This window comes from Heptranchias perlo, unplaced genomic scaffold (assembly GCF_035084215.1).
Source record: "Heptranchias perlo isolate sHepPer1 unplaced genomic scaffold, sHepPer1.hap1 HAP1_SCAFFOLD_122, whole genome shotgun sequence".
Lineage (NCBI taxonomy): Eukaryota > Metazoa > Chordata > Chondrichthyes > Hexanchiformes > Hexanchidae > Heptranchias > Heptranchias perlo.
In genome coordinates, this window is record NW_027138451.1 from 265,636 (window position 1) to 290,552 (window position 24,917).

The following is a 24,917-nucleotide window of genomic DNA, read 5'->3' on the forward strand; positions in this document are numbered from 1 at the left end:
TAACCGAGAGTACAAAGGCCATTTTCCAGCGGTTGCCCAATTTATTATTAAATCTTCGATCATTCGTACTCTGCACAGACCCAGAAAGTTGATATTTCATATGTCCCCTGAATATCCAAGTGCATTTAGGTGTCTACTCAAATAGTGGCGGCATAAAGCCTAATGTGGACTTCCCAGAACAATGGTTTGTACAAATTTCACTCCATTTTCACTGGGATTGTTAGACGATCATTAATAATATCCTGTAAAACGTACAGCAGAATTTTCCTCCAGTTCTGCTGCTCTGTAAACTGTTACACGATTCTCCCTGTTTGGGTTTGGTTCTAATTTTCCAATGTGGCATCGTATTGCCCTCAGGTAGAAGCCATGCATTAACAGACTTTTAAAATACCAGGAGGCGTCTGGGATGCTTCCTTACTTCGTTCGTTGGGAATCCAGGAATATATCCCAATTAGTACAGTTAAAATTAAAACTAAACCGAGTATGTTGTAAATCAGAAATTAGAACAGAAAGTGCGAGAAAAACAGAGCAGGCCCTTCAGAATCTGTAAAGATAGATGGTGTTGTATGATCCTTACTGAGAACTGAAACCACTCTCTGGAACTGTCTGACCTCCTCAGCCCCACGCTGTCCTTTCTGTGTAGAGATGCCTCAAAGTTGCTGACTATTTGCAGCATTTCCTGTTGTTATTAACGATATTATCCCGTCGGGTCTGCTCATCCAATGCGAATCAAATGCTGTTACTTCCTTTGTAGCACACACTTTTTTCGCCTTTTAGTATATTACAGATCCCAGGTCGATCTTCCCCGAAACTAAAGTCGCCCATTGTCTTCATTTTAGAAGACTGAGGTGAAGATCTCATTGTTGCAATCAGACCATTTCCTTCAGGTGGAATTTCTGCTGCTTGTTGCTTCCAAATACCCCTGTGTTGAAACTCAGTTTACTGCTTCAACTTATGGAGATGATTCACCTTGTTACAACCAATCATCTATTTTCTTCTTACCCTCCTATCATTTCATTTTACTGTTAAAGGATGGTCATTTTTGGAAATGAGGATATTGCACAAACCCCTTCAGATAAGAGTGACCTAGTAACACACACTGTGAAATAAACCGCACTCATTTTATGAAAGGACGATAACCTACTGTGATTAAATCAGAGATCCCAGTAGACAAGTATATAGTCATATCTGAGAAGGTGGAAGGAGAGAGAATGGAAGTGATTGTAATCAGTCCGGTAACAGTTTTTATAACACTCCCCTCTGGAGCATTGGCATCATTGAGAGAAATGGAGCAATTTTAGTGTAAGATTACAAAACAGAGTTACAATATTGGACATGTGCAATGGGCCCGTCACTTTGGTCCACTGTGGGGCGTTGGAAAGTTCAGAGTTGAAATCCCAGGTGAATATAATGAAGGCGGAGTCTATAATTTTCAGGGCAATACATTAAGCTTTTATCGAGAACGCGGTGGGAGGATTCCTTAAGATTGTATCTCATGCATAAAGTAACGATTTCGACGCTCAGAGTGGCTCTTTTACTTTAAAACTGAAGGCATGCTCTCCCACTTTCTGGTAGTACTTCCGTTCCTGCTCTCAAGGTACGGATACTAGAGAAAACCTTCCCACTGTTACTAGTGTAGATATAGAGCAGGACTGGACCAGGTATATCATCGTGAAATCATAGAATTCCTCACTTTACACTCTTCAAACGATGCCTCTTAAAACTCAACCTTCCAAAAGCGCTCCCTCCTCGGTCTGATTGGCAGTTTGTATTTCTCTACACTGTCTACCTTCTCTAAGTGAGAGAGCAAAATCGGTGCCAAATGACGCAGAACATCCGCAGATTGGTGCTGAGGGCACGTTTGCTTTCGCCGTTGATTTGATTGGTCGGTCCGAGACAATCTCATTTCAGACCCAAGCTTTCGAACTGGAAAAGAGAGGACCTTTATATGAGGTGTATTGGAACCCGCTACATACAGGCCACAGGGCAGCGTTTGACCTCCAGCATCAGTCAGTCTGAAGGGTGAAGGCTTGCATCACCAGAGCGGGCAAAAAGAGGTCCCCATTTTAAAACAGTCAGTTCTCGAATAGTGGAATGTTGGGATATATTGTGGAGGAAATCATTCAATGAAGCCAGAGGGACGGAAACAACGAGCCCAGATGGGCTCTGTCTTATTAGCTCAGCAGAAATAAGCTGAGAAAACTCATAACGGCCGACAGTAAGTATGATTTAACTTTTTGAATATGTTGCAGTCGTTATTACCCGTGGTTTCAACATGACACTTTGAAATTACCATTCCCTCTTCTTTCCAGAAGTATGTCATGGGACAGACATTTCTGTCAGCATACTGAACCCTTCTTTTGAAGAGATCTGGACCAAACGAACAGCGACCATTGTTTGTGAAGTCGTTTATAGCGATTTAGAAAACGTCAGCGTGTCCTGGCAAGTGGATGGGAGTCGGAGAACGGAAGGAGTGGAGACTCAGGCTCCTGAGTGGAATGGAAGTAAATCCACAATCGTTAGTAAACTGAAAGTCACCACGACAGAGTGGGGCAGTGGGGTTGAATATTTGTGCTTTGTGGAAGACGGTGAATTGCCAACACCAGTGAAAATCTCCACCAGAAAAGTAAAGGGTAAGCACAGATAATATTCGTTCAGAGACTGACCCTACTCCATCAATGGTCGTTAAAGATCATTCATTTTCTACAATAAGGATAGTGATAGACTTCAAGATGATATAGACAGGCTGGTGGAATGGGCGGACACATGGCAGATGAAATTCAACGCAGAAAAGTGTGAATTGATACATTTCGGTAGGAAGAAAGAGGAGAGGCAATATAAATTAAAGGGTACATTTCTAAAAGGGGAACAGGAACAGAGAGACCTGGGGGTATATCTGTCTAAATCGTTGAAGGTGGCAGAGATAGTTGAGAAAAAGATTAATAAAGCATACAGGAAACTGGGCTTTATAAATAGAGGTAGACAGTACAAAAGCAAGGAGGTTATGATGAATCTTTATAAAACACTGGTTCGGTCACAAATGGAGTAATGTGTCCAGTTCTGAGCACCGCGCTTTAGGAAGGATGTGAAGGCCTTGGAAGGAGTGCAGAAGAGATTTAATGGAATGGTTCCAGGGATGAGGGGCTTCGGTTACGTGGTTGGACTGGAGATGCTGGGGCTGTTCTCCTTAGAACAGAGAAGGTTATGAGGATATTTGATAGAGGTATTCAAAATCATGAAGGACCTAAACAGTGTCGATAGAGAGAGACTGTTCCCATTGGCTGAAGGGTCAAGAAGCAAAGGACATAAATTTTCAGGGCTACGGGGATAGGGCATGGGAGTGGGACTAGCTGGATTGCTCTTACAGAGAGCCGGCACGGACTCGACGGGCCGTAACCATTCTATGATATCATGAAATGCTCGTATAATTAGTGAAACATAATCCGGGATCCTGCCATTCACCCAACGGGTAAAGAATAGCGAGACAATTGCATGCGGTTTGAAACTGTTGTGTCCCAACAGATTCAATGTTATCCAAATATGAGATTCTCTCCAACTCTTTGCAAGCTAACATTAGGTCACAATGAAAACCACCAAAAGAAAGAACATTAAAGAAATCCATGGCCCCGCAGTGGGATGTGTAAACTTTCTCAGATAACAATTCCAAATGTCCAAACGCGCATATTACCAGCAGACGGGAATGCGAAGTGAAGAAAGGACAAGAGACAGACTCAGTTTAACAAATATTGTTCTCTTTCCAGTTGACGGAATGTATCCTCCGAAAGTCTACGTCCTGCCTCCATCAGCGGTCGAGATTGAAACTGAGAAGACGGCAACCCTGGTGTGTTTAGCAACCGGCTTTTACCCTGCCGAGATTTACGTCGCGTGGTTGGCCAATGACACCCTTTTGGATTCAGGTTACACCACCCAACCGGACACGGAGAAGGAAAGTGGTTCCAGCTCCATTGTCAGCAGACTGAGAGTCACCGCAGCGGAGTGGAACAGCGGGACCACTTACTCCTGTTTAGTGGGACACCCGTCTCTCACAATGAATTTACACAGAAGTATAAATAAATCTTACGGTAAACCTATTTTAGTTAATTTTCCATTTATTCTAGCCGACAGTTTTCAATAGTGTACATAACCCCCCGTGGTTCAATAGCTTTTTTCTATAGAAGTGTTAGGGCTGTTATGTTCGAGCATCTGAGTCAGCGCGTCTCCCATTTATCGTGCGTCACAGTCACCGTCCAGTTCAGCTAACCATTGTTTAGATATTTCGCAAATCTGTGAAACTATATCAGTGAATGAAGGATAATTACGGTTAGAATCCGATAACGGTGAATAACCTTAATACCGCTTTATACAAGTTGCAATATTTTTGAAGATTCTTTGAAGGGTTTCGTGACGTTATTGGATAAACTGGAAATTATGCTTTCGTATGTATGTGTCTCCGCAAATTACAATAAATGCAGAATGAAAACCTCCTGACTTCCCGATTCGTTGTTTGTGTGCGTGTTATCTTCGAGATGATGGTTTAAGCCTTGATCCAGAAATCTATGGTGTCCATTGTCTAATATTCCACCTGTGCAACACGTTTCCATTCCCCAACTTTTTACAAACACTCGTGATGCTTTTAATCAGGTTACATTCATTCTCATCATAATTAGAGTCTTCAGGGGCTGCTGTGGTTTACAATTAACCCATGAGGTATCAACCTGTGAATGGAATTAATAAAGGTCGACAAACATCCGGTCACCCTTTAGAACGACAATTATTCACCAAGACTGGTAATTGCCTGGTTGCATTCTTATCTATCCAGTCATAGCTTGGGCATCTCCTGCAATGACTTCTCTTCCCGCTCCCACATCGTTACCTCTGGAGTCCCCCAAGGATTTAAATTTGGAAACTGCTATTTCTCATCTTCTGCTGCCCCTTGTCCACATCATTCGAAAACAAAATGTTTGATGCTTCATGTGTGCTGACGACACCCAACTGTAACTCACTAGCACCACTCTCGAGCCCTCCACTGTCTCTCATTTGTCACACTGCTTATCCGACATCCAGTACTAGATCCGCAGAAATGTCCTCAAATTAAATATTGGGAAGACCAAAGCCATTGTCTTTGGCCTCTACCACCAACTCTGTTCCCTAGTAACCGACTCCACCTCTCTACCTGCCCACTGTCTGAGGCTGAAGTACACTGTTTGCAACCTCGAGTTCCTAATTGACCCTGAGCTGAGTTTCCGACCCCAGATACTCTCCTTCATCATGACCGTCTACTTCCACCTCAATAACGTCGGCCGTCTCTGCCCCTACTCTCATCCATGCATTTGTTACCTCCTGACTTGGCTACTCCAATGTTATCCTGGCCGGCCTCCAATCTTCCATTGTCCGTAATCTTGACATCATCCAAAACTCTGCTGCCCGTATTATAACTCACAACAATTTCAGTTCCTCCATCACCCCTGTGTTCGGGGAACTACATTGGCTCCGGGTCTGGCAATGCCTCAATTTTAATATTCTTATCCTCTTGTCCTAATCCCACCGTAGCCACGCCCCTCCCTACCTCTGTAACCTCCTCCAGCCCTAGAACCCTCCGAGATCTCTGCGATCTTCCATTTCTGGCCTCTTGTGCATTCCCGATTTTCACCTCTCCACCGCTGGCGGACGTTCCTTCATCTGCCTTGGCCCTAACTTCGGAAATTCTCTCGCTAAACCTCTGCGACTCTCCAACTCTCTCTCCTTTTAGACCCTCTGTAAACCTGCCTCTTTATCCAAGCATTTGGTTACCTGTCCTAATATCTTCTTATGTGGCTTGGTATCAAATTTTGTCTGATTGCGCTCATGTGAAGCGCCTTGGGACGTTTTACTGCGTTAAAGGCGCTATATAAATGAACTTGTTATTGTTCTTATATTGAGCTATTAATCCATGCCATTGTAAAAGGTTTCATTGACTTTGGAACTATCCTCTTGTCAGTGTCGTGTCATCTTGGATCATTGACAGCTCTCTGGCTTCTGAATTCGAAGATTGTGGGTTCAAGCTCCTCTCCAGGACTTCGGCCCATAATCTAGGCTAACACTCCAGCACAATAATCATGGGGGTGCCGCATTGTCGAAGGTGTGGTGTTTCGGATGAGACGCTTCTCCTGGGCGCCGTCCGACTGTTCAAGTGGGTGTTAAAGATCCCATGGGAGAATGAAGGAGCAGCGAGCTCTCCCGGAGTGTGGGACCCGTATTCCATCCTGAACCTACACGATATATAAAACAGACTAAGCGTCCCATTAACGACAGTGATGCTCTTAGGTCCTTGTTATGGGTTGATTGGCTGCGGGGTTGTTTATAAAAGTAACAGCGATTACACTTTAAAAAGTAATTATTTGGTTGTGAAACTTTTGGGACCTCCTGTGGGGGTGAAAGGCGATCTATGAAGTGGAACCATTGTTTCTTATCATCGTCGTCATTCCGGCTGATATCGCTTCAGTTGAAACACAGGTCAGGGAGAAACACAGATTCGGCCAATGGAAAGCTGAGCAACAGAGATGAAGAACCGTCTCAGAGAATCCCAGCCCACAGCGAGTCAGCTGATCCCATCCTTGCCACCAATAGTGGCGCTGCATTTTCTTCCCAAGAGAAAAAACAGTTCGTTAATTAGAATGTCCGGTTGAAACTTGATAAGTGCAGACGCCAAGCCTGAACCAATTGCCCAGGTTCGCGAACTGGTGGGCAGGGCGGAATCCAGGCCCATCCGCAAAGACTCACCACCTTCTGAAAGGGGGGAAGCAACTGGTCTCGCAAAAAAAGAGCAACATGCAGCAATTACACCAATCACTTAGACACGGTGCATTCTGTTAAGTTTCTGTTATACTTGGTATGCTGTGTGGGGCACAAAGCATGAGTCCAAACAGGTTAACCTTCGTGGTTTTGAGATCTGTCAGGTGAGGGAACGCTACACCTGGTGGCTAGGTTTTGGAAAATACGCTCACGTATCCAAATTTGCACAACTATCATGACTGGCCGGCGGAGAGCCAAGCTTGTGTTGCTGAATCTTGGTACCTCCAGCTGGAGGAGCCGCTGTTCTATGGGGTATCTTATCTATCCATGCTGGAGGATATCTTGGTGAGGTAGTGCAGCCGCCGTTCTATGGCATATCATCTCTATCCATGCTGGAGGATATCTCTGTGAGCTGATGGAGCCGCCCTTCTATGGGGTTTGGTATCTATCCATGCTGGAGGATATCTCGGTGAGTGGATGGAGCCGCCCGTCTATGGGGTATGGTATCTATCCATGCTGTGGGATATCTCGGTGAGATGGTGGAGCCGCCCTTCTATGGGGTATGCTATCTATCCATGCTGGAGGATATCTCGGTGAGTTGATGGAACCGCCATTCTATGGGGTAAGGTATCTATCAATGTTCGAAGATACATCACTGTGCTGCGTATCTCACTCCGCAAATGACACATCCTTGATTCACTGGCCTCGACTTATGCCCAGCTGCACCTAGTTAGTGAGCAAATTGATGTGCTGCCCTTCTCACGGTGCCAATCTGTGAATCCCACAATACGGCATCAGATAATGCTAATGAAGTGCATTCGAAATCGGATAGCTCACCGGAGATTGAACTTTCGCTTTCACATTTTAAACAGAAAGGACTTGCTTTGGAGTCGGTTTTACGCCCTAGCGTGTTGCTATTTAGATCACGTAGCATGTCAGTTCACTGTGGAAGAACACTCGTAGAGTGAAATCTATGATTTGTAAATAACCATACAAATTTGTGACAATATGACAAAGTTTACTCTGCGCCAGGTCAGTCACTACTGCGATTATGATGCTTTGAGTTTCAGAATCCAATCGCCTACACTCAATACAAATACAATGCCCCACCAACGCCCCACCCACCCCCCACCCCTCCCCCCCCCGCCCCAAAATCTCGGCCAGGATTATCATAGCCCGACAGTCTACATGACCGGAGATTTGTCAGTGGTGACACATTCCGAAGTTTAAGGGAATTGTTAACTTAATTTTCAATTCTGGCTCTCATGGCCAAAACGTTAGGGATAAAGCTTCATATCGTGTTTTTATTACAGAGTATTAGTGGCACCATACTGGAATATACGCTGCGGTGTGTTATAGATTCCACGAGATAATAATAATAGAGAAAACAAAAAATTGTACAAGAAATATATCAGGTCAGGAATACGAAACCTAAAAGTATGTCAGCGTCATCACCGTGAATCACAACTAAATCTAATGACAGTGATGCAGGTCTAACGACACTGTGTAGATGACAATGTGAAATAGTTTATATATAGTCCTATTTCCGAACGCGTCTGTATTTGCAAGTAACCTGTTATATAAAATGTCAGTAGGTGACGACCGTCGAATATAAGTGCGCTGATCAGACATAGTTGAATCTTTAGCCCGAAGTGTTTCCCTGTCCCCGCTTTACTGGCGATCTCTTATGTCAGTTTATGTGAGCCGCAAGAAATTTGGTCCTATAATCAGATCAACTTCTGTTCAGAATGGTATCGAGTTTCATTCTTTTACACAGAACTTCATTAATTTTATTGTTATCCGCTGCCAAAACAGAAAGTAAAGCTGTTTTATTCGCTGAAACGTAAAAAGGACGGATATTTGTTTGCTGTATAAAATCAATTTCCTGTTCTGTATACAATATCTGAACTCTACTATCACTATAGGAGTAGCCCCATTGTTCTGAAAGTCACTGTAATCGATATCGGGCTGGTTAATATGTTAGCTATATTTTTATATTCCGTCAGTGCAAATTCAAATACACCATGTCCCTCGGGACTGCCGGTTTCATTTTATTGCAGCGCCTTTGTATCTATTCTGTTCTCAACATGAACACCTTTCTAACAATATCAATCTATTGGTTCTAGAAACCCCTCAAGTAAAGGACGATCCAGAAGACCCCGAGGTAGAGGAAGAAGGATTAGAAAACTTATATGAGGATGGCAGCACGGCATCAACAGTGATCGCTTTCGTGATTCTGTTTATTCTCAGTATGCTGTACAGTACATTTGTAACCGTACTTAAGGTAATATCATCTTTCAATAGCGCAGTGACATTGAGTAAATTCATTAGAAAGCTGAGTTAATACCTTAGATATAACCTGGGTACAAATGATGAACAAAATATTCTAATACAAGCATAATGAGCATAACATTTTTAGATTGGACTCCATTACTCGTTCCTATGTGATTAACTGGCACATTTAATAAACCTCCTGAATATGATAACACCAGAGGAACGCAAGTATACGACAATTATTGGGACATATAAGCAGAATAATAAACCAATAATGGGAAGTATTACTTTGCATCTCGATTGTGGAAAGTTGGAAGCACACTAAAAGGGAAAGAGATTATCGAATGATTCCGAGTGATAATCCAGAAATAGTTAGCAATATGGTGATAAAGAAGCATCATGGGAATAGTGAGCGTGACGTATTTGAAGTCACCATCAAGTTTGCGAGGGAGAAAGGAGATCAGCAAACAAAGGTTTAGCACTTAAACCTGGCTCACTGTGAAGATATGAGGAAAGCATTGACGGAGGAAGAATGGGATAAAATTTCAGTCGGTAAAACGATGGACAAATATTGCAATTGATTGAAGAAAGTGATCAGCGAGCACAAAAATATATAACCCCATAAATGGAAATTCTAAATGAATGATGTAATTATGGTGAAAGAGAACAGTTCGGGCCAGAATTGAACAAAAGGGGGAAAGTTTTGTCAAAGCGAAGACAATGGCAAGTTTGACAGCCAGGACTATTGTCAAAAACAAAAGGATATCATGAAATTATGAAATGCAACGTCAGGTGGACAATTATTACAGTGGACATAAAGTATAATATTAAATATATTATCGGTACATCAAGAAAAAGAGAATGACAAAAGTGCAGATGGGATTGTTACATCGGAACACAGGAACAGGAGTAGGCAATTCAGCCCCTCGAGCCTGTTCCGCCATTCACTGATATCATGGACGATCTGTATCTCAACTCCATTTACCCGCCTTGGTTCGATATCCTTTAATACCTTTACCTAACAACAAACTGTCAAGCTCAGTTTTGAGATTTTCAACTTTGCTCGCCTCAACAGCTTTTTGGGGGAGAGAGTTCCAGATTTCCACTACCCTTTGTGTGAAGAAGTGCTTCCTGACATCACCGAGGGACGGATTAGCTCCAATTTTAAGACCATGCCCCCCATGTTCTGGACTCACCCAACAGAGGAAGTAGTTTCTCTCTATCTCCCCGATACAATCTTGTAATCATCCTAAACACTAAAACGCAAGAGGTACTAAATGAATACTTCTCATCCGTCTTCATTAGAGAAGAGGATGCTGCCATTGCAGCAGTAAAGGAGGAGGTAGTAGCGACATTGAATAGAATAAAAAGATAAAGAGGAGGTCCTTAAAAGGTTGGCAGTACTCAAACTAGAAAATTCACACGGACCGGATGGGATGCATTCTCGGGTTCTGGGGGAAGTAAGGGTGGAAATTGCGGAGGCTCTGACCACAATCTTCCAATCCTCCTTAGATATGGAACGGTGCTAGAGGGCTCAAGGATTAAAAATGTTAAACCCTTGTCCAAAAAAGTGGAAGGGATAAAGCCGGCAATTACAAGCTAGTCAGCCTAACGTCGGTGGTGGGGAAACTTTCAGAGACAATAACCCTGGCACTTGGATAAATATGAGTTAATAAATGAAAGTCAGTCCGGATTTGTTACAGGCAAATCGTTTTTGACTAACTTAATCGAGCTGAAGTAACGGAGAGGGTTGATGATGTATATAAATTTCAAACGACATTTGATATAAAACCGCATAATAAACTTGTTAGCAAAATGTTAGCCCATGGGACCGTGGCAGCATGGATACAAAATTGGCTAAGGGACACAACACAGAAAGCAGTGGTGAACAGTCGTTTTTTGAGATTGCAGAGAATTATACAGTGGTGTTCCCCGGGGCTCAGTATTAGGACCACTGCTTTTATGATATATATTAATAACCTGGACTTGACTATACAGGATACAATTTCAAAGTTTGCAGATGACACGGAGCTCGGAAATGTAGCAAACAATATGGATGATAATAACAGACTTCAGGAGGACATGGGGGGCTGGTGAAACGAGCAGACACATGGCAGATAAAATTTAACGCTGAGAAGTTTGAAGTTTTGCATTTTGGTGGGAAGAATGAGGAGAGGCAATATAATCTAAATGGTACAATTTTAAAGGGAGTGCGGGAAGGGAGAGGATTTTATGTATACACATATTTGAAGGTTGCAGCGCAAGCTGAGGAGGCTGTTAAAAAGTGTATGGGATCCTGGGATTTATTAATAGAGGCATGGAGTATAAAAGTAAGGATATTATGCTAAACCTTTATTAAGCACACGTTATGCGAGCTGGAGTATTGCGTTCAATTCCGGGCAGCACACTTTAGGAAGGACGCCAAGGCCTTCGAGTGGGTGTAGGAGAGATTTACTATTATGGTTCCAGGGATGAGGGACTTCACTTATGTGGAGAGACTGGAGAAGCTGTCGTTGTTCCCCTTAGATCAGAGAAGATTAAGGGGAGATTTGATAGAGGTGTTCAAAGTCATGAACGGTTTAGATAGAGTAAATGAGGGGAAACTGTTTTCAAAAGGGTCGGTAACTACAGGACACAGATTCAAGGAGAAACAAAAGAGCCAGAGATGACATGAAGAAACATTTCTTTTTACGCAGCGAGTTTTAATGATCTGGAATGCATTGCCTGAAAGGGTGGTGGAAACAGATTCAATAGTAACTTTCAAAGGGGAATTGGATAAATACTTGAATGGATAAAAAACATATACATTTTATATATACATGTGTTGAGATAAGAAATAAAAATGGGGCAGTCACACTACTAGGAGTGTACTATGGACCCCGAAGAGCGAAAGAGATATAGTAGAACAAATATGTAGGCAAATTTCTGAGTACAAAAATAAGAGCGCATTAATAGTAGGGGACTTCAACTACCCTAACATTAATTGGGATTCAAACAGTGTGAGGGGCAAAGAGGGCGCAAAGTTCTTGATCGGTGTGGAGGAGAATTTTTTCGCCAGTATGAGACACGCCCAACAAGAGGGGATGCAATTCTAGATTTTGTCCTGGGAAATGAAGATGGGCAAGTGGGTGAAGTGACACTGGGGGATCATATTGGGGATAATCATCACAATTCAGTTAGATTTAGTATTATTATGAAAAAGGACAGAATTAAATCAGGAATAAACATTATAAATTGGAGGAAGGCAAATTTTACCGAACTAAGAGGCGATTTTGCAGAAGTGGACTGGACACAACTACTTGGGAAGAAATCAGTGGCAAGCCAGTGGGAGGCACTAAAAAGTGAAATTCTATGGGTACAATGCAGACACGTCCCCTCAAAGAAAAAGGGTGGCACTGCCAAATTTAGAGCCCACTGGTTGTCCAGAAGTATACGGGGCAAGATAAAACAGAAAAAAAGAAAACTTATGACTGTCACAGAAAACTAAATACTGCAGAAAGCCTAGAGGAGTATAGAAAGTACAGGGATGACGTAAAAAAGAAAATAAGGAAAGCAAAGAGAGGGCATGAAAAAATATTAGGAAGTAAGATCAAAGAAAACCTAAAGATATTTTATCAGTATATTAAGAACAAGAGGATAGCTAAGGAAAAAGGTGAGACCTATCAGGGATGATAAGGGTAACTCGTGTGTAGAAGCGGAGGATGTGGGTAGGGTTTTAAATGAATATTTTGTCTCCGTATTCACAAAGGAAAGGGATGATCTGGACGTTGTAGTTAAAGAGGAGAGGGGTGAAATATTGGATAAGGTAAACATAACGAGGGAGGAAGTACTCGAGGGACTGGAATCCTTGAAAGTTGATAAGCCACCAGGACCGAATGGATTGTTTCCTGGGCTATTGATTGAAGCCAGGGAGGAGATAGCGGATGCTCTGAGGATCATTTTCCAATCCTCCCTAGATACAGGGGAGGTACCTTAGGACTGCAAGACTGCAAACGTAGTACCATTATTTAAAAAGGTTACGAGGGAAAGGCCGAACAATTATAGGCCGGTCAGTCTTCCCTCGATGCTTGGCAAACTATTAGAATCAATACTAAGAGATAGGATAAACTGCCACTTGGAAAGGCATGGTTTAATTAGGGATAGTCAGCATGGATTTGTTCATGGAAGGTCATGCCTTACAAATCTGATTGAATTCTTTGAGGCAGTGACAAGGAGGATTGATGAGGGAAGTGCAGTGGATGTTGTCTACATGGATTTTATTAAGGCATTTGACAAGGTCCCACATGGCAGACTGGTCAGAAAGGTAAAAGCTCATGGGATACAGGGAAATGTGGCGAATTGGATCCAAAATTGTCTCAGTAACAGGAAACAAAGGGTAAAAGTTGATGGATGTCTTTGCCAATGGAAATCCGTTTCCAGTGGTGTGCCACAGGGCTCAGTGTTTGGTCCCTTGCTGTTTGTGGTGTATATTAATGATTTGGAATTGAATGGAGCTGTCATGATTGGCACATTTGCAGACGACACAAAAATTGGCCATGCAGTTGACAGTGAAGTGATTAGCTGTGGACTCCAAGAAGATATCAAGGGGTTGGTGGAGCGGGCGGAAAAAGTGGCAAATGGAGTTCAACTCGGAGAATTGTGAGGGAATGTACTTAGGGAGGGCAAACAGTAAAAGGGAATACGCAGGAAACGGGAATATATTGAGAGGGGTCGAGGAAGTGAGAGACCTTGGAGTGCATGAGCACAGGTCCCTGAAGGTGGCAGTACAGATAGATAAGGTTGTGAAGAAGATATACGGAATGCTCTCCGTTATTAGCCGAGGTATAGAATACAAAAGCTGGGATGTAATGATGGAACTGTATAAAACGCTGATAAGGCCACAGCTGTAGTATTCTGCGCAGTTCTGGTCACCAATTTACAGGAAGGACGTAATTGCTCTGGAGAGAGTGCAGAGAAGATTTACAAGAATGCTGCCAGGGCTTGAAAGTTGCAGCGACGAGGAGAGATTGGATAGGCTGGGTTTGTTTTCCTAGGAGCAGAGGGGGCTGAGAGGAGACTTGATTGAGGTGTACAAAATTATGAGGGGCCGAGATTGAGCAGACAGGAAGTACCTGTTTTCCCTAATGGAGAGTTCAAGAACTAGAGGATATCGATTTAAGCTGATTGGCGGAAGGATTAGAGGGGACATGAGGAAAAACTTTTTACCAGAGGGTGGTGGGTGTATGGAATTCGCTGCCCGAATTGATGGTTGAGACAGGGATCCTCAACGCTTTTAAAAAGTATCTGGACCTGCACCTAATGTGCTGTAAGTTGCAGGGTTACGGACCGTGTGCTGGAAGGTTGGATTAGAATGGGTACCTGGTTGTTCTTCTGGCGGGCGCGGACACGATGGGCCGAATGGCCGCTTTCTGTGCTCAATATTTTCTTTGTTTCTATGCTTCTATGGTTCTACAGGTTAAGAAGAAAGTGTAGGGAGGTGGGGGGGGGGGTGGGAATAATTGGACAGATCTTTCAAAGAGCCGTCACAGTCACGACGGACCGAATGGCCTGCTCCTGTGCTGTACTGTAGTTTGATGCTATCATACCATGAACTAGGTGTCCCCTTAATGTTCTATACAAGTCTAGTCCATGCAACCTGTCCTCATGAATTGTCCATTTTAGCCCCGGTATCATTCTGGTGAATCTGCGCTGCACCCCCTCCAAGGCCAATATATCCATCCTGAATTGCGGTGTTCTGAACTGAACACGATACTCCAGGTGCTGTATAACCAGAGCTTTATATTACTGTAGCATAACTTATATCCCTTTGTATTCCAGCCCCCTTTGAGATAAAAGCTAACATTCCAAAGGCCTTTTTAATTATGTTGTGTACCAGTCCACTAGCTTGGAGTGATTTCTGTACTTGGATCCCTAAATCTCCCTGCTCCTCCTCGGTTCCTAGCTTCTTACCATTTAGAAATTACTCTGATCTATCTTCCTTTAGTCCAAAGTGGATGACCTCTCACTTCCCCACGTTAAACTCCAACGGCCTCAGTTTTGCCCATGAAGGTCACTATGCAACGTTCTGATCCCATATCCACTATTTACTGTGCCACCTAACGGTGTTGTCAGCAAGCTTGGATATACGCCTCTCTATTCCTTCATCTAAGTCATTTATAATTGAAGTGAAAAGCTGAGAACCTAGAGCAGATCTCCAGGGGACACGACGTGTAATATCCTGTGATGTGTCTCCTGCCTCCTAACCAGTACCCAACCTATGTCAATAGGTCTCTCCAATTGCACGTGCTCTCGTTTCCTTTTAAAAGAGATTGAGGGATGATAACGCTGGAGGATAAGGAAACGAAAAAAAAAATAATATTTTGCTGCAGTCTTCGCGATGAAAATGGATCATTTGATACGTAAAGTTACATGGAACACAACAGGTTAGAAAGGATGGTATTAAAAAAAATTGGTTTTAAATGTCAAAAAACATAACAAAGGACAAACTACTGGAATTGAAACCAGTCAAAATTTCCAGACAAGTCGGGTTTCATCTGCAAGGGTTTAAAAAATAGATAAGTCAACTGGCTGTACATTAGTTACAACCTGCAAAGGCTCGCTGGATTCAGATATCATAACAGGGAACAGAGAGACAGTAAACTTTGCACAATGAGTAAAAGGGGTAAATGAAAGTAACGAACGGCCAGTTAGTTTAACTGCAGCAGTACAAAGTTTCATATCATAGTATTATAATAGGTACAGCATAGCAGCAGGCCATTTGGCCCATCGTGACTGAAAGATCTCGCCAATTCGTCCCATGCCCCAGCTCTTTCCACATAGCACTGCAGTTTTTCCCTTCAAGTAATTAACTAATTCCCTTCATAAAGTTACCATTGAATCTGCTTCCATCACCCTTTCAGGCAGTGCATTCCAGATCATAACAACTCGCTGCGTAAAAATATGTTCCCTCATTTTGCCTATGGCATTTTTGCCAATCACCTGAAATCTGTGTCCTCTGGTTGCCGACCCTCCTCCCACTGAAAACAGTTTCTCCTTATTTACTCTATCAAAACCGTTCATGATTTTGGACACCTCTATCAAATCTCCACTTAACCTTCTCTGTTCTAACGAGAAATACCGCGGTTTCTCCAATTTCCCCACAAAACTGAAGTCCCTCATCCCTGGAACAATTCTAGTAAATCTCTCCTGCACCCTCTCTAAGGCCATTACATCCTTCCTAAAGTGTGGCGCCCAGAATTGAACTCACCATCCAGCTGAGGCCCAACCAGTGTTTTATAAAGGTTTAGTATAACTTCCTTGTTTTTGTACTCTCTGCCTCGATTAATAAAGCCCAGGATCCCATATGCTTTTTTAATAGCCTTCTCAACTTGTACTGCCACCTTCAAAGATTTGTGTAGGTGCACATTTAGTTTATTTTGCCTCTCCTCATTATTCCTACCAAAATGTATCACTTCACACTTTTCTGCGTTAAATTTAATCTGCTATGTGTCTGCCCATTTCACCAGTCTGTCCATATCCTTCTGAAGTATGTTATATCCTCCACATTATTTACTACGTTTTTTTCAGTTTCGTTTCAGCTGCAAATTTAGAAATTATACCCTCTATACCCAAGTCCAAGTCATTAATATATATCAAAAAAAAGCCGTGGCCCTAATACTGACCCCTGGCGAACACCAGTGTATACTTCCCTCCTGTCTGAAAAGCAATCGTTTAGCGCTACTCTCTACCATTTGTCACTTTGCAAATTTCATATCCACACTGCCACTGTCCCTTTAATCACATGGGCTTGAATTTTACTAACAAGTCTATTATGTGGTACTTTATCAAATGCCCTTTGAAAGTCCATAAAAACAACGTCAAACGCACTTCCCTCATCAACATTTCACGTTTCTTCATCAATTAACTCAGTCAAGTTAGTCAAACACGATTTTCCTTCAACAGATCCGTTTTGACTTTCATTTATTAGCCCATACTTTGCCAAGTCCAACTTAATTTTGTCCCGGATTATTGTCTCTAAAAGTTTCCCTATCACCGACGTGAGGCTGACTGGCCTGTAGTTGCCGGGTTTATCCCTCTTCCCTTTGATTTTTGTTTATTAAGGGATTTGAACACTTGGAAAGAATAAACTGATTAAGGAATCACCAATGTTTGATATAACCAACCTTACAGAGTTTGATTTTGTAGCCACTCCTGTAGCCGATAGAGTCCGTTTATTAAATGTCCTAAATATGGATTTTCACTGGAAAATAATTTATATTTCATACAGAGATTACTGAAAAGATTAAGGCAAGTGAAACTGAAAAGAACCTCGTGTGATGGATGGGAAAGTGTTTTTTTTTGTTGGAGTTCGTAATCTGGGATAAATAAGAACATTTCTTAATCCTACAAATCAAACCAATTTCCAGATTGGTGGAATGTGACGAGTGCCATCTCCGGGGAATCTGCTAAAATCCGACCACCAGCACTCCAGTGTGGGCAGACGGTTTTTACTGTTTATATTCAATACATTTAAACATTTTGATTGTAAGCAGTTCCTGTGTGAACTATTTTAAAAATATATATATCTATGCCCACATGAATAATTGCAACAGCATATGTAAACTTGATACGCGAGAATGACACCCTCCAGTTATCGCTGGATCTAAAGCAGCTCAGCATTGCCTCTCCCGGATACACAGCCTGTACTGCAGATAAACTCCAACCAACGCTCATTCGCTGCTTCCTAAATTGTTTAGTTTGTTTTCGATTGAACTATTAACAGTAACATAAAATCAAAGTATTATATAAATGCAAGGGCCGATTGCATGCCTTTAAAATGGAAAATAAAAGATATTTGTACGCTTTTCCTCATTATCCCCGTCCTCATGAATACAGGCTTAACTCGTAGATTGCATTTGGTTATAGCTTCTATTATACAATCTCATCGCGGAGCGATTACTGTATAAAGAAAGATGGAGACAACGAATGTGTCTGAAATTAAACAAGCTGCTAGCCATCAAATTGTAAAAAATTACGCCTTGAAAGTGAATGAAACCTTGCAGTTTCTCTCGCTCTCCCTTCATATATGTCTGTCTTTCTGCCTGTCTGTCTGCCTATCAAGAAATCTATCTATCTCGCTATCTATCTAAGTCTATTGCTCTCATGCACACACATGGAATTCCCTTGGCATTGCACTGGGACAGTCGAGAGCAAGTTCTGCCTCAGTGATAGAGAGCTGAGGATAATTGAACAGGTGTGCAGGTTTAATTCTCTTCACATTCCAAAGTCATACATTCTACCTTATTTTTCGAATTACATTATAAATTCCGATCACCACATTTGCAAGTATTTGTCAACCAAAACTTATCACACTTCAATTACACATCCCAACCAGTAATAGCGCTGAAGTGCTATCTCGCGTCTCCCATCTCTTCTGATTTAATGACAGCCAAAGTTCTATACTCCAACCTACTGCACTTTTCTGCTTCTGACAGTGATGTAAATTTTGCTTTTTAGCTTTAATAGAAACAACGTAAAATCAAAGTATTATCTCGAACCTGGGACACGGTGCATTACATTAAAATGGGAAATGAATACAGTACCTAACCATGTCAGATTCATACCTTAAACAATTCACCAATGGCTCAGGAGCAGAGGGGAGCATATACAAGATTACTGCTAATACTAATCAACGAAGTACAATGAACTGTGAACGGACCAGAAAATTACAAAAGTAGATAGCTGCATTAAGCGTGTGGGCAGATGGTTGACAGGTCAAGTTCACTGAAACAACAAGTGACGTTGTCCATTTCACGTATAAGAATGGTAGATGGGAATAATATGGAAATGGCGAAGTTCTGAGGAGATGTACACGAACACGCAATGCCGTTGTTCATATCCACATGTCACTGAAATCCAGCGGGCGTTCAAAAGTACTAATGGGATGCTAGGTTTCAGCTCAAGCAGTCTAGAATATAACAGCAAGCTAAAGAAGCCGACAATCATTTGGAATATCATGTTCAGTTCTTTGGAAACTTACAAGAGGCTATCCTAGGTTTGCTGGAGCCTAGCGACAAATCACATGGATCGTCACATTTTTCCAGAATTGATATAATTATTGCCGTATAAATAATGTTGGATAACAAATGATTCTCTTATCATTTATAGACTCACGGAGACCCGCGACTAGCGAGGCTCTCTAGAGTTAGGGTTATGGACATTCATTTGTGGACAATGACACTCGAATCCCAGAAACCCCCTCGCATTCCATGACAATTAGTCAATAAATCTGCTTTTTGTCGTACGCTTTTGACTATTCAGTGTGGTCGCACGTCACTTCCACACTCTGTTATTCACTGGGTTGTCATACTATTTATTTTCACTGCAGGTGAACTAACGGCCAGTTGGCCAGACGGTACTTCCGGTTTATATTCCAGGCTTGTGTGGGAACGTCCATCGGTTGCTGACCACAGACGGGACTGGATTGCCTCACTCCCTCACCGTTATCGACTGGTGCACTGCACCATTTCATCTCGTATTCAGAGATAGACTCACCCAAACCATGATAACTATTTGCCTCATTTTCTTTCGTAAGCTCATTTTTTATTCGTGTTTTATTAAAGTGCCAGCGTTCAATAGAATTCCGCATAACTGTAATAAGCCAGTGAACTGGGAAAATTGCGCAGAATCAATTAAAATAAGCTAAGGAGAAATAATTGAATATCCAGGAGAGACGGTTTGGAATTTACTGCAACTGAATGAATATTGCATGAATCAATGTAATATTGCATTCAAATGCTGCACCTTGAATAAAGGCTCAGTTTATTATGAGTGGCGCCCTCGCCTAATTTTCAATAGCACAGAACCAGGTGACCTTCAGACTTATTAAGCATTACCTATAACGCCCATAGGAGCACATAGGTGTATCTTTCTTTACCAATATACTGCGGTTAAGGCACGAATTGATATATGACCCAGTCTGAGAGCTTTACACCTTGCAGAAATCCACTGGAAATTAATGAATGCTGATTATCGACACTTATATCCAGAAAACTGTTGGAAATCAGACGCCTTGTCTCAACCCACGGGTAAGAATTCCCCTAGAAATTCGTTGCAGTGAGATCATGGGTGGTTTCAAATCAATTTCTCTGAGGCCCTATTTCTGGCAAATTCGTGAACATATTTTCAAAGGGCCCGTTAACCATTTGCCAAGAAATACTGAGGAGAAATAAATTACATCAGAGCCTGTACAGCGTCACTTCCTATAGCTAGACGATCGATTCCCCCCTTGTATCTAATTGCAGCAACAAACCCTGGATATAGACGTTATCATCAATTAAATTCTAAAATGAGTGACACTGTGATATTAGGATCCATTTTGTTTTTAATATGTTATGTGGATATTAAGATCAGGAATAGGCCATCCAACCACTCGCGCTTGCTCCTAAAATCAATTAGATCATGGTTGACCTGTACCTCAACTCCATATTCCGATCTTTGCTCCATATCCCTAATACCCTTTACCTGACGACTGTATTTGCAGTGATTTGCCTGAACAAAGTCTCAGAAAAAAATCGGGAATTCTGTCCAACTCCCAATCGTCTGGAAATGAAATGTTCTCATCAACAGATTTTATGCTCAGCTTTGTTTGAAATGTGATTGCTGTTTTATTACTTTCAGGATGTTACTTTTAGATTCTGTCAAAACAAAGGTTTGGAATAAAATAAATACCATCTGCTCCATGCTGTTATTGAAGGTATTTTTTTACTGAAAGTTGTGGGTTTAAACCTAACACTGATTTCTTGTATACATGTATTCACATTTTAATTAACCTTTCAGCTTGTTCCAATGAGTGAGTTAGTAAAACTCATCCATAAGCATCATGAAAGCTATATCTTGAACAACTAAAATAATCTCGGGATTAAATTCAGTCGAGCGACCGGTGTTTTCGATTCCATTAATTTACGACAGATATTTCATGGATCGAAGCAACTGGACGGTGTGTTACTGAAACATGGGAAATAAACCGGACAGTCAGTCCAATCCAATTATTAAGCGGTATAATAATTGTTACAATAAGATTCATATATTCTAAGGAAAGAGTGTTCAGTCTCAGCACCAAATTCTAGTAATTATGTTAATGAGTTGATTCATTCTTTCATAGCACAAAAATCCAACAATGAATTAACTGAAGTGACGCTTTCAATTCATGCAGCTAAATTGAACGAATCTGTTCTGTGGCTAACTGCGGGGAACTGAAGGCTGGAAATTGCTGTTGGCGATTTTCCACGAACCATATTCCGCCTTTCTGTTGCTCTCCTCTTTTATTAATTGAAACTCTAAGCCGTGTAATTTACACCAGTTATACCTCCATTGAAACAATATTCAAAAGATGTCTCACCAAAGTAAAACTGCACTAATATCACAATCGGCAATTTCCACTTACACTTCGTTAAAATGACAAGAAAGACTAAACATCTAAAACATTACTCGGTATTCATGGACTGATGCTTCTTACCTTCCCATTATGCTCCTTTTCCCCTCTTTGAAGGCAGGCGTTAATACATTTATTTAAACATATTATGCATTTTTAGGATATACTGTGCAGTAGATTTATTTAAACATATTATGCATTTTTAGGATATTCTGTACAGTATATATTTATTTTAAAATATAATGCATTTTTAGGATATACTGTACAGTAGATTTATTTAAACATACAACGCATTTTTAGGATATGCTGTACAGTAGATTTATTTAAACATATTATGCATTTTTAGGTAGATTGTGGATAGAATTTCAATCATTACCTCACCGAAATTGTCATTTCCTCAGAGATTCTCCCGCTTCACCATCGTAACTTTGGCGGAACCTCGGAAATTTCCTGCGCAGTGTCTTCACCATTTTGGATGAGATATGCGTGGGCGCTCTGTTGACGGAGGCACTGCTCTGTTAAAAATAAATAGGTTAACATGTTATCTAAAATTTGGAATTTCAAGCGCACTGAGAAATCACCGCGAAGTTATTGTCCTGTGGAATAAATCAAGACCAGGAAACTGAACAAACGTGTAAAATTCAGTCTGGTAGCGTGAAGAGAATGTAATTGAATTCAAGGAACAGGAAAATAGAATCCACTGAAACATGCTGCCGATTGATGTTATGATCAGAACACATTGACCTGTGCCCGGTTTCACCATCCTGGGCCTTCGCTAATCTGAAATAACGCACTGGCAATTCACACTGAGTAGTTCCTGCGCCATTTTGAATGGGTTTAAAGTACCTGTATCGAATGAAAGGATTAACACAACAATAAATTAATGCGGAAAGGGAATTGAGGCGAACATCTTAAGCTATTACACGACAACACAATTTTAACACAAGCATTTTTTTAAAAAGTTACGAACTTAATGGAAACGAACTGAATGCCCAGTGGAAATGGTGGTGTTGTTCTGTCACCTGAACTCAATTTGTGCATCCTTGGTTATTGATGTGTTCGTGTCAAGAAACTTCATTTTGTGTGAAGGAATTACACACCACCTAGTGACTAATTTCTGCTATTACAGCATTATCGGAACATAAGAGGAGTGGGCCATTCATCCCCAAGAGCCTGTTTCGATATTCAATCAGTACATGGCTGATCTGTACCCCAACTCCATTTACCCGATTTAGCTCCACATATCCTTACACCCTTACCGAACAAAAATATATCAATCTCAGTCTTGAAAATTTCAACTGAACCCCAGCATCCACAGCCTTTTGGGGGAGAGAGTTTCAGATTTCCACTACCCTTCGTGTGGGAAAGAGCTTCCTGATTTCACCCCTTAATGACCGAATTCTAATTTTATGATTGTACCGTCTTGTTCTGGAATCCACCAGAGCAAACAATTTCTCTGTATCCACCCTATCGAATGCCTTCATCATTTTAAGCACCTCGATCAGATCACACCTCAAGTGTCTAAACTCAAGGGAATACAACTGTGCAAACTGTCCTTGTAATTTCGCCATTTAAGCTCTAGTATAATTGTGGTAAATCTGCACGGTATATATCCTTCCTGAGGTGCGGTTCCCAATACTGAATGCAGTACTCCAGATGGGGTCTGACCAGAGCTCTGTATAACGGAAGCTTTTCATCCTCCCCTTTCTATTTCAGCCCCATTGAGATAAAGGGCATCATTCATATAGCCTTTTCTATTACTTTTTTAAACTGTCCTATAGCTATTATTGATTTGTCTACATGGACACCAGGTCTTTTTGATGTTCTACAGTTCCTGACGTTCGGTTTTACGAAAGTTAACGGATTTTCCTTTCTCCAACCCACAATTGATGACCTCACGCTTGCTCACATTGCACTACATGTGCCATCGTTTTTTTTCCGACTCACTTAATCTGTTATTGTCACTTTGTAAGTTCCTGCTCCCGTCTACAATACTTATTGTGCCTCCTAACTAGGGCATGAATTAGTTAATAAAATAATGAAGCCGCAACATATATTGTTATCCCAGGCCTGGCCACGCGATGGCGCGCCAGCGCTTACCCCTGCCGCGTGTATTCCTTGCTCTTTCAACAATAAAAATAATTCTTACCTTGGTCTTTCAATGTTTTTCTATATTTTGGTGTTTTCCGTTCTTCTTACAAGTCCTGTCTCTGTCTCTCCCGCGCTCTATCGTTACTTCTTTCACTTTGATTGCAGTTTTCCTTATTCGTCCTTCTTCACCTTCATCGGGATTTCGAAAATGATTGGTCAGTATGTTCAATAAATGCCCATTAAATTCCCAACATGCTCCCTGCTCCCCCGACTATGGCCCAACTTCCCGTAAACTTAAATGCCTGAACCTGATAACAGAACATGGCATTGGATACTTTACATACTCCACGGAATGGCCCATGGATTTCACTGCGAAGGCAGCTTTAAGGACTGATATAAAGTGACATTGCTTCACTGCCAAGCAAAACAATAGTGCAATAAATGACAAGATTCTCCAGCTTCAAGCTTCCTACCTTATTTTTAAACTAAGAAATCTTACTCACCAGCTCGTAGAGCGAGCTTCCTCAGCACACTCGGTATGTGAATGTAGGGGCGTGCAAGTACTGTGTTCGAGCTTACGTTTGTATCCGTTTCCTGATTGCTTCTCTTGTTTAAAGAGACAGGTCACCACGGAGCTATTTCTGCAGCCACGGCTCTTTCCCGCGCTACCCCTGTTGCTTTATGCAAGAACAAGGACGTCAAGAGCAAGCAAAGGTCATTCGGCCCTTCACAGCTCCTGGCTGTTGTATATATGGCACTAAAGAGTGACAAATCCCCATCACAAGGTTTTAAAGGAAGTAAGTGTGAACATTGCAGAAGCCCTAACTATAATCTTCCAAAGTTCACTCGATTCTGAAACCGTCCCTTTAGATTGGAAATTGCACATGTCACTCCGCTGTTCAAGAAAGGTGAGAGACGAAACCAGGGGATTATAGACCAGTTAGCCAAACATCAGTTTTCGCGAAATTACTAGACCCTATAATTAAGGATAGGGTTATTGAACACCTTGAAAATTTACAGCTGATCAGAGAGTGGCAGCAAGGATTAGTAAATGTAGGACATGCCTGACCAACCTGATTGAATTTTTGGAAGAGTTGACTAAAGTAGTAGAACAGGGAATGTCCATGACTGTTATTTCTATCGACTTCCAGAAGGCATTCGATATAGTCACTCATAAGAGACTGTTAGCTAAAATTGAAGCTCATGGAATTTAGGGGATATAATTGACCTGTTTAGGAAATTGGCTGAGGGGCAGGGGGGAAGTGTAGGGATATTGGGCAGATACTCAATTTTTCAGGATGTATCTAGCTGCGTCCTGCAAGGACCTGTGTTGGGGCGTGAACCATTCAAATTATTTACTAACGTCTTA

At 41.7% G+C, this 24,917-nt stretch overlaps 1 long non-coding RNA gene and 1 gene segment (V, D, J or C); one reads left to right on the plus strand and one right to left on the minus strand.

Annotated features, from left to right (window-relative positions):
• LOC137308152 (Ig heavy chain C region, membrane-bound form-like) overlaps nucleotides 1–19,450 on the plus strand; it is a 35,444-nt gene extending 15,994 nt beyond the window's left edge. Inside the window, 4 exon segments of the C gene segment in view lie at nucleotides 2,313–2,633; nucleotides 3,762–4,082; nucleotides 8,898–9,055; nucleotides 19,412–19,450. Coding sequence covers nucleotides 2,313–2,633; nucleotides 3,762–4,082; nucleotides 8,898–9,055; nucleotides 19,412–19,420 — 809 coding nt within the window.
• Nucleotides 19,451–21,844: 2,394 nt separating this feature from the next.
• Nucleotides 21,845–24,319, minus strand: LOC137308171 (uncharacterized). Its single transcript, XR_010959428.1, has 3 exons — nucleotides 24,052–24,319; nucleotides 23,607–23,737; nucleotides 21,845–21,972 (listed from the first exon to the last, which is right to left on the minus strand). It is a non-coding gene; the product is annotated as an uncharacterized lncRNA (long non-coding RNA).
• Between the last annotated feature and the right edge of the window lie 598 nt (nucleotides 24,320–24,917).